This window comes from Haliotis rubra, unplaced genomic scaffold (assembly GCF_003918875.1).
Source record: "Haliotis rubra isolate DU_JTF1 unplaced genomic scaffold, ASM391887v1 Scf918, whole genome shotgun sequence".
NCBI lineage: Eukaryota > Metazoa > Mollusca > Gastropoda > Lepetellida > Haliotidae > Haliotis > Haliotis rubra.
In genome coordinates this window covers 100,457-110,840 of record NW_025767655.1, presented here as the reverse complement: position 1 = coordinate 110,840, position 10,384 = coordinate 100,457, and the positions used below count along the sequence as shown (strand labels likewise).

Below are 10,384 nucleotides of genomic sequence, written 5' to 3'. Positions count from 1 at the left end.
ACATAAGATATGTATCATACCAGAATGTTCCCCTCTATGATATGAGTGAGTGAGTTTGGTTTTACGCCGCTTTTAGCAATATTCCAGCTACATCACGGCGGGGCACACCAGAAATGGGCTTCACACATTGTACCTATGTGGTGAATCGAACCCGGGTCTTCGGCGTGACGAGCGAACACTTTAACCACTAGGCTACCCCACCTCTATGATATGATATGTATATGCATATGTATGTATGAATTGAAGGGTGCGCACCGCCACCCCCTTTCGTCCTGAAAGTTTATTAAATGACCATTCTCGTGAAAATGGAATGTGCACCCCAGCTTTCTCAAAAACCTGTATCCGCCCCTGCTCCGAATAGTCAATATGTTACACACTGTTACACAAAATGTGTAAAAAATGGAACATTGAGATTCGATCCCCTGATCAACAATTCGTCGCAGAATGACGAGATATAGTTCCCAGCAGGAGTTACCTCCCTTCCACCCTGCCAGCTGTAGATGTCAACGCCTCTGCCAACACAGTCAGTCGAAGCTTGATTTCAGTTCCATGTCAATTTCATCAAAGGACTTTCATGACAGGTAAGAATGCAAACAGAGTCAGATGATTTGCAAACCTGTTATTGTTCAGTCAGGATTGTACAAACAATGAATCGCTGATCTCAAAATAGCGACATCTCGATCGCTCGTACCATACGGACTAAATCAAGAAATTGGGTTGTATTCCGCTTTTCATTCGTTGTGTTGTTTCCTTGGCACTCCGTATTCACGATGATAAAGTGCACCTTTTGTATCAATTAAGTCTCATGCTAAGATTGTAGTCATTTATTTTGATTGAATGGAAATTGTACGGTGGTACAGTCAAGATGGCCGATGTTTCAGTTTTCTCTCAGGCGGCCATATTGAATTTCTACGGTCTGCAATTTTTTAAAAATCGTAAATTTTAGCAGCATTATCGAACTTTATTGTGTTAATTTGTGATGGTATATTTCATGTTTTTGTGTTGTAAAATACATACGTTTCAGTATAATATTTTTAAGGAATTTATGTAAATAACGTTTTGAATGTATATTTATATTATTTATACATATTTGCGGTGTTTGTATATAGATTATCGATTCAAAATTCTCATACATGACGTACATCTTTTGTTTGTCAATGTAACAGTATGTTTTCATCTCTCTGTCAATGTCAGTGAGTATTTGATAAATAGTAAACCAAAAGTCACTGCATTCTTTAATCTGATTGGTTGAGAAACATGATCGAATGGTATTCAGTTCCCAGAAATTGCAACACTATTCGCTGCGTATCAATACTTACAAATAATCGGTACATTTTTCACTTGATGTCAATGGGTGCAGACAGAAAAATGTGTGTGGATCTTTTGGTTTACTTTTGTGTTTACAATGTCGATAAACATCATGTGTTGGCCATTGAGTATTTGAAGCATGATAATATTTCATTTGAAACCTCTGGCTAATGCCGTCGGTTCCAAATTAATTCCCATGGTGCAAATACTCAATAGCACACAGAAATTAGCCAACACATGTTTATCTCCTAATTAAATCAATCCTTCAATGTTATACAAAGTATTTACATTGGTAATATTTTAACTGTCGTTAAAAGATATTTTAATCTTTTCATCAAGATAATTTCGCAATTTGAAATAAAGTTAATTTTAATATTAGAAATGGTAATTACATTATTAATACTGACTTTATTGTTAGGGATCAAGTGCTCAACCCGGATGGAAAGATCAAAAGATCCTGACAAGTCTTACATTATTAGTGACAAAAGCCCCAGACTAGTTTATTTTTGTAATAGCTAATTAAAGGTGGTAAAACATGTTTTGTAAACATTATTTAATACCATGACGAAAACATTCACATAAGGTGTAAGTTTTGCTGTTTACACAACTGGGGCGATGGCGTAGCCAAGAAGTTAAATGGTTTACTTGTCATGCCGATTCCCCACATAGGTAGAATGTGTGAAGCAAATTTCTGGTGTCCTCTGTATTGCCGAAATACTGCTAAAAGCGGTGTAAAACTGAACTCACTCACTCACTGTTTACACAACTAACTGACATGCCGACGGGAATCAGTGTATGGTTTCATTAGCCAAGCGTCGCGAAAATGTCCTTCTGAATATGATTTCAAGACACATGTGCTTAAAACATTTATTAAGGCATCAGACAAAAGTGTGTTTGTCTCTTAATGTTTTACTTTTACTATGCTCATATTCAGTCATAACTACACTTTTACTATGCTCATAAATTTTCCAAAATGCATTTCCAAGTTCTGTAAACATTTTTTTCTTTTGAAAACACTGGACCAATAACCAAATTTTATGTTCCCATTTTTCCAACCAATTTAAATTTGTTCAACAGATTTTAGATTGTATTCAATATCCACTACAGCAGTAATATTGAAAAACCTATAAATGGCAACTACTCAGAGATTTCTGATCAAATGCTCATTATTTATTTACTTCCATCCTGTAATGAGGGAACACGTGAAGGTCCATGTCAGACTTGATCTTCAGTAACCCTTGCTTGTCGTAAGAGGCGACTAACGGGATCGGGTGGTCAGGCTCGCTGACTTGGTTGACACATGTCATCGTACCCCAGTTATGTAGATCGATGCTTATGCTGTTGATCACTGGATTGTCTGGCCCAGACTCGATTATTTACAGACCGCCGACATGTAGCTGGAATATTGCTGAGTGCGGCGTTAAACAACAACCAACCATATTGAGTGAGTGAGAATGGTTTTTATGCCACTACAACAATATCAGGGTGGGAGAAATGGTCTTCACACATTGTACCCATGTGGGGAATCAAACTCAGGCCTTTGGCATGATGGGTCAATAATTTAACCCCAAATCTATCCCACTGCTCCTGGTTCCTGAAATTAACGGTGAGTTGGTGCACTGCCGATAGCGTTACACAGGATTTCATTGAATTCAGTGTGAACAATATTGAATTAAATTTCCGGTAAAATTAAGAAAAAGGGTAAAAACATAAATTCAGATATAGAATGAATTATTACATAACCAGACAGTGTATATGATTATATTGTATCAATAATTTCAGATTAGTTGTGGGGTCAAATTTAAAGTGTGCACTACACTAAACTGCAAGTCCTTTAAATTCACGCAATTGGTATTTTGGGTTTGGTAAGGTCTCCTTTGAAACTGCCATGCTGAAAACACTGATCTTTGGCATGTGTTTACCATATAATTGAATGTTGGTATTTTGTGAAACAGTTGGAAAATTAAGAGGAATCAGAAAAAAGACATGTTCTCAATTTTACTATTGTGGTGGAAAGAACTTGAAAATTGATAGTGTACTCGGTACAGTGGCACATGTACCATTCAATTTTTTTTCCTCTATACCGACTGTTTTCTTGCTGATTTTCTAAATAAACAACATAATTAACATTGGAAAGTCAACTGGACACCGGTACAGTGTGATATACAAATTTGCTTGCCCGACAGAAAAACACACTGGACTCGGACATCGGGCAATGGGTTATTTCCACCCCTGGTATTGCAACAATATTCTACAATAACAAACAGATTTGTGCCCACTTTGAAACATGGTCGAAAAAGAAGTTACTTGTTCATATTTGTTGATAATTTGCAGAAAATATATTTAAAGAACAATACTGATAGCAACTTTTGTTAAACTTGTCAAGTGGCAGACTTTGTTGACATTTTTTGTTGGTCTACATATCCAAGTTAGCTGTGTTTTACTAGTCCATACTTTGTGCCAGGCTCTCCTATTTGTGCCGGGCTCTCTTATTTGAAGTAAGGTACCATGATCTAACCATTAACCCCTCCACATTAATCTAACATGATATAATATGACAATGTTATTCCACCCTTTTGAATCCAACAAATCAGGATAAAACCATTTAACAATCCACTTAAAACTGACATGCCATGATATATGGAGTAATTAGTCTTACAAAGATTCATTATTAATTATTACCACTAAAAGAGATATATTAGTATCAGATATTAGGAAAATATAAATATAGAATATTAGTTTCATCATGATCATTAATAGCTTAGGGAAAGACACCAGTTTAAAGTAATAAAAACTCACCTCACAGATATCCTATCCAAAAAGGTATAAGTTATGTCTGGTAATAGTTAATCATGAATTTTTGTATGAATTATTACTCCATGATATATAACCACATTATTCCTCCCACGTTAATCTGTCATGTCATGTTATAACCATGTTATTCCCCACATTAATCTGACATGCCATTATAGCCATGTTATTCCCCACATTAATCTGACATGCCATGATAGCCATGTTATTCCCCACATCAATCTGACATGCCATGATAGCCATGTTATTCCCCACATTAATCTGACATGCCATGATAGCCATGTTATTCCCCATTAATCTGACATGACATAGTCATAACCACATGTTTTCCCACCCCACCCCCATGATAATCTAACATGCCATGCTATCAGTTGTATAACCATGTTATTCCCCACATTAATCTGACATGTCATGATAGCCATGTTATTCCTCCTTCATCAGTCTGACATGCCATGTTATAACCATATTATTCCCCCACATTAATCTGACATGTCATAGCCATGTTATTCCCACGTTCTGACATGCCATGATAGCCATGTTAGTCCCCCAACATCTGACATGCCATGATCCATGTTATTCCCCACATAATCCATATTATTTATTCCCCACATTAATCTGACATGCCATGATAACTCGTTATTCCCACACATTAATCTGACATGCCATGCTATCAGTTGTCAATACACCATGTTATTCTTCCACATTAATCCACGATGACATGTCATGATAGCCATGTTATTCCTCCTACATCAGTCTGACATGCCATGTTATAACCATATTATTCCCCACATTAATCTGACATGTCCATGTATTTACATGGATAACCATATTATTCCCCTACATCAATCTGACATGCCATGTTATAACCATGTTATTCCCCCATTAATCTGACATGTCATGTTATAACCCATGTTCCCCTCCTACATCAGTCTGACATGCCATGCTATCAGTTGTATAACCATGTTATTCCCCACATTAATCTGACATGCCATGATAGCCATGTTATTCCCCACATTAATCTGACATGCCATGTTATAACCATGTTATTCCCCACATTAATCTGACATGCCATGATAACCATGTTATTCCCCACATCAATCTGACATGCCATGATATCATGTTATTCCCCTATATCAATCTGACATGCCATGCTATCAGTTGTATAACCATATTATTTCCCCCACCTTAATCTGACATGCCATGTTTTACCATGTTTTTTTCCCCACATTAGTCTAACATGCCATGCTATAAGTTGTATAACCATGTTATTCCTCCCACTTCAACTTGAAGTTATTCAATTAATTTCAAAACAACACTGAACAAAATACACTAACTTACTGACAGTCCAAACAGAACAAACAATATTAGAGAAGCCCTTCTATATCATTTTGCTCCAGAATGAGTTTTTTTTCATTTCATAATTTTTTTATATTTTTATTTTGCATTTCAGATTTACGAAAACCAATGTGTGAGCAAAGGCACAGAAGCAGATACAGTGGAAGAGTGATGTCATGTATGCCTTGATCTGACAATACAAATGAGGAAACATTCAATACTTCACAGATAAAACAGATCCTGGTGGATGAGCAAGATGGATGAAGGAGGATGTTACGTCCAAGGAAACATCATTATCAAGCAAGAACCTGAAACTGATGACGACTATGGCACTATGTCCCAGGACTACCCGGGATGTCCTGAAGGAGACTTTCACAGACATGACCACCTGGTGATGTCACAGGGTTACCCTCATGAAGGGGACGAAAGTGACTCTGGTAACCATGACAACATGGGTCACTCTCAGAAATGTTCTGCAGAAGATTCTGGAATCCATGACTACAAGGTTGTGTCGTATGATTTTGAGAACGAGGGTATTGGAAAATACAGTATCGTGAAGACAGAGTATAGTCCCACTGACTCCGATGATGATTCCACAGTGAATGAATCATCTCCACATAGATCCACAGGAGAGGCTGCAGAAGAAGCTGTGGATGAGGATGTCGGACGTCCTACAGTCAAAGAAGAGAGTGTGGATGACAGTTATGATATTGCATACAACCACACCCACGTTCATGTCAAAGAGGAAGTGTTTACCTCGGAGGGTTCAGAGCAGAGTGCAAATGAAGAACAGATAGAGGAAGATGAGGATGAGATAAAGCTTGAGAATTCATTTAAAAGACAAAGGCGATTAAGGAAAGTGAAAAGAAATCCTAGTTTTGAATACGAAAATGATTCACCATGTTCACATGGGGAAGTTCTCGAGCATGAGACGTCAATTGAGTTTGAAATTTACATGGACAGAGAAGAAGAACATGAACATGGAATGGGCGACAAATCTGCTCAAGTTCAAGATCCAGGAACCTCACATAGCATGGAGAAAAGAACCCCATGTGACAAAGAGGACAACAGCAAAATGATAGCAAGGTATGCCTTATACGACGTGGAGAATAGTGAAATGGTTGGGATCAAATCAGTCAATCCCAAAGTGTGTGAAATCTGCAACAAACAGTTTCAATATGAGTTCCATAAGAAGTTCCACATGCAGAAGGTGCATCCAGAGACACTGGAAAATGATAAGAGGAAAAAATGTAGGGAGGATGACTCCAGGAACAAAGGAGCAAAAGGAAAGTTTAATCCTCGAGCTCGGTACAGTAAGACCTGTTTCATCTGCAGAAACAAGATCTACACTCATCCCTATTACTTGAATCTTCACATGCAAGAAGTTCATCCAGAATGGCTTATTGACAACAAAATGATTCAAAATCTTACTGCAGATGATGACACGGATACCTCTCAGGCTGAAAACAAGAAAAAATTATGTCCAGTTTGTAATGAGGAATTTCGCTTTGCCTTTCAGCTCAAATATCACATTCAGAAGGCACATGCTGAGATTCTAGTAGAAGACAAGAGAGTTGACACTACCAAGCTTCCGTCCAGAGAAGAATCAGAGATCGCTGTTGATGATGAGGCATCTCGGCTAGTGAAACCAGTGGTATCTACAAACCCACTTGGAGGAATAAAATTGACATACACTGTTCAAGATATTCTTAACATCAAGAGGAATATGGAGAAAGAGACTGCAGCCAAGGAAGCTAAAGAGGCACAGAGACTGGCAAAATGTCTCGAACCCAAGAAAGAGACTTGGACGACCTCCTAAGTCTCCTGGTAGCAGAGGTCCTGGAAGACCAAGGAAAGTGTCACGAGAAGGCAACTGTGTCCAAGAGGTCCCCAGTGATTTACTCAACAACAGTGAAGAAATCTCTAAACGGATTAATACCTCTCTTGCCAGTGGAGATTTTAGCATGCACATTAAGGAAGAGCCAGCTGATAATGATGATGATGATGATGATGATGCAGTCAATGTTAGAACTGATGATGATGAAACTAGCAGCTCTGATAGATATTTATCTAGTTGCAAAATAAACTTTGAAGAAGATATCAATCCTGAAACTCTGCCCTCAGATATGAAGCCTGGTATTTATGCATGTTCTCAAAGTCATACTCAGAAGACTGATGGTGAGGGTTTGGGTTTGTCTGAAGCTGGATGTCCACAGGAAGAATTCCAAGTTGGTGAGGAAAAGGCCAATTCAGCAGGAAACCCTCCGCAGGAATTTGGGTCAGATATCGATGAATCTACTTCTTCTACTTTCACAGTATCAGATGTGTTAGAGGCTGACACTGAAAGTAAGAAAAATGGACCTGAGAGTGTGCCTGTCCAGACTCACAGCACCAGACCTAAACGGAAGAGAAAGAAAAAGGAGCTGAAAGACATGCTGTCTCTAACACCAGTGAAAAGGAGAAAATGGAAAACTAAGACATACCCTACATCAACTCAAGAATATAAAAAGTCCAAATCCGACAAAAGGTCAGCAAAAAATACAAAGGGAGCAGTACCAGTAGGTTCTGCTCACATCTATTGTGGGCAGTGTGGTAGAATCTTTGTAAACTCACAGAAATTCCAACAGCATGAGACACAATGCCTGAAATTAGAAGCACCTGTTAGTCATGCAGGCTATTACCCCTGCCACAAGTGTCAGAAGGTGTTCCAGCATGTAGCCGCCCAACAGCTCCACATGCTACGAGACCACCCGGACATCAGTCACACCTGTCCCTTTTGTGGGAAAGTGTTCGCCTATCAGAGCGTCATGAAGAAACACTTGTACACTCACACCAACGAAGCTGTGAAGAAGGCCATCACAGCCCTGAAGGAAGACTCGACAGCATCTACTGCTGGACAGGAATCAGTACTAGTTAATCTCATTTCCGACCTTGGTGTGGAAGGTGACACTGAATCCAACAGCCTTGAGAATAAGGTTGGTGGTTTAGAAATGTCTGTTCCTCTAAATAATCCAAAGAAAGGATTGGCTGTGTTGAGGTCTCTACCGGAGGTTCTGGGTCCTTCTGGATTGACAAAGGATGAAACAGCACCTCCATTGCATTTGACTGTAAAAGTTGAGGGTAGGTCTCAAAGTCCAAGGATTGACAACATGGAGGATTCTTGCCCTGCACAAGTGTCTGAAGCTGCTGATGGGAGCTTCCATGTTGTAGAGGATGCTCTGGGACACAGTGAGAGTTCACAGTCCTCACAAACAGTCCCAACCTCATCAAGTGTCACATGCCCATCTTCTTCCTCATCCTCGTCATCTGTCATATTCTCAACACCTGTCACACCCTCGTCATCAAACTCGTTACCAGCGAAGACCTACCTCTGCAAGAAGTGCGATAGCATCTTTCCAGGTCTTCCTCTACTGTACAAACACGAGATGGAGAGTCACCTCGCCTTCATCTGTCGTTACTGCTCTAAAGGTTTTGTTTATGAAAACATGCTAAGGAAGCACTTGGCAATTCACAGGGAGGCAGACAAGCATGTTTGTATGTGGTGTGGCAAGAAATTCAGCTACATCACAGGACTGAAGACTCACGCCTTGACTCACAATGGCAGGTTAGAGAATCACAAGCTCATGTGCAGCAAGTGCGGGAAGTGTTGGTATGACACAGAAGGATACTTACCCCAGGCCTCGAAACAGCTCATTGGGGAACACTTGCAGGAATGTTTCAAAAACAAGGATGACCTTCCAGTTACCTATACAAAATTTGGTGGTAAGGACACTTTGCAGAGGTGTTTAGAATGTGATAAAATTTACAACCTCAATAATGAACATTCCAGGAATATGAAAATGACACATGTGTTTCGATGTAAAGTGTGTCATTTCGAGTTCAAAAAGTTGTCAGATCTGAAGAACCATGTCTTTGGACATCATGATGAAGCTAAGGAACTTGTCAAAGACTACAAGGAGGATCAAATGTTCAACTGCAGATTATGTTCTGAACACTTTTCATATTTGTTTGAATTTATGTGTCACATGGCAGACCATAAGAAAGAAACTTTAGAAGACAGAAATGTCTGATGCTGGCATTAAACACACACTGATCGACAACATCCCTTTCCAGATCAGAATGCATTTGAAAAAACCTATGCTTTTTATAGCAGACTATCACACAAGTCAGGCATAATGCAGTTTTTTCTACCCTGGAATCCTCAACGTGTGACAAGGATCTGGAATCTCTAAGTGGCTAACTAAAAGCATATGAGGAAATGTACTCTTGACTGTAGTTTGTGAGTGAGTGAGGTTTATGCCGCTTTTAGCAATACGGCATGGCAAGCCGAAGCTTCAGCCATATAGTTTGTATGTGTGGAGTGAATCTCATCTTGATGTCTTCTGGAATCATATAATATCAATATAAAGTAATAACAGTTGAAATCTCTGATAAATAGGTGATAACAAAAATCAAACCTCCTATCTTTTGGCATCAATTTGATAAAATGTAAAACTAGGAATTGATTTGTCAATTTGTGTTTAAAATATACTACCGATCAAAAGTTTAGACTCACTTCAAACATTCACTATGTTATGTATACATATGTGGTTACATCGAAGATGAATTTCATCCCTAACTTGGGGAACCAACTGCAAACCTAATGCAGATGAAATGCATGAGGATCATGCTTCAGATTGCTGCAAAGCATGTACAAATATCGTGCATGTGAACAGCTGTGTTTTGGTGTAAAGTTTTGTTAAGAATTCGCCAATTTACACTGATTTGCATCATTTATTGAACCCATGACAATAATCTTTTCAACGTTACAAATTAATTTTACAATACATCAGTTCATGTGTAAACAGTACCTGTATGTGTGAACAGTATGGAATATTTTGCAAAATCTAGTTTAGAACAGTTGACAGTTAGTGGCTTACAATTACACTAG

The 10,384-nt window shown here is 38.7% G+C and overlaps 2 protein-coding genes across 2 annotated transcripts; both read left to right on the top strand.

Moving 5' to 3' along the window:
- The first annotated feature begins 491 nt into the window (after positions 1–491).
- Positions 492–7,273, top strand: LOC124264277. Its single transcript, XM_046699016.1, has 2 exons — positions 492–581; positions 5,570–7,273. Exon 2 carries the CDS (start codon positions 5,702–5,704, stop codon positions 7,271–7,273), a length of 1,572 nt encoding a protein of 523 aa, XP_046554972.1. The 5' UTR covers positions 492–581; positions 5,570–5,701.
- A 145-nt stretch (positions 7,274–7,418) lies between these two features.
- On the top strand, positions 7,419–9,524 carry LOC124264271 (zinc finger protein 629-like). The gene has a single exon (XM_046699011.1). It carries the CDS (start codon positions 7,419–7,421, stop codon positions 9,522–9,524), a length of 2,106 nt encoding a protein of 701 aa, XP_046554967.1.
- Positions 9,525–10,384: the final 860 nt, after the last annotated feature.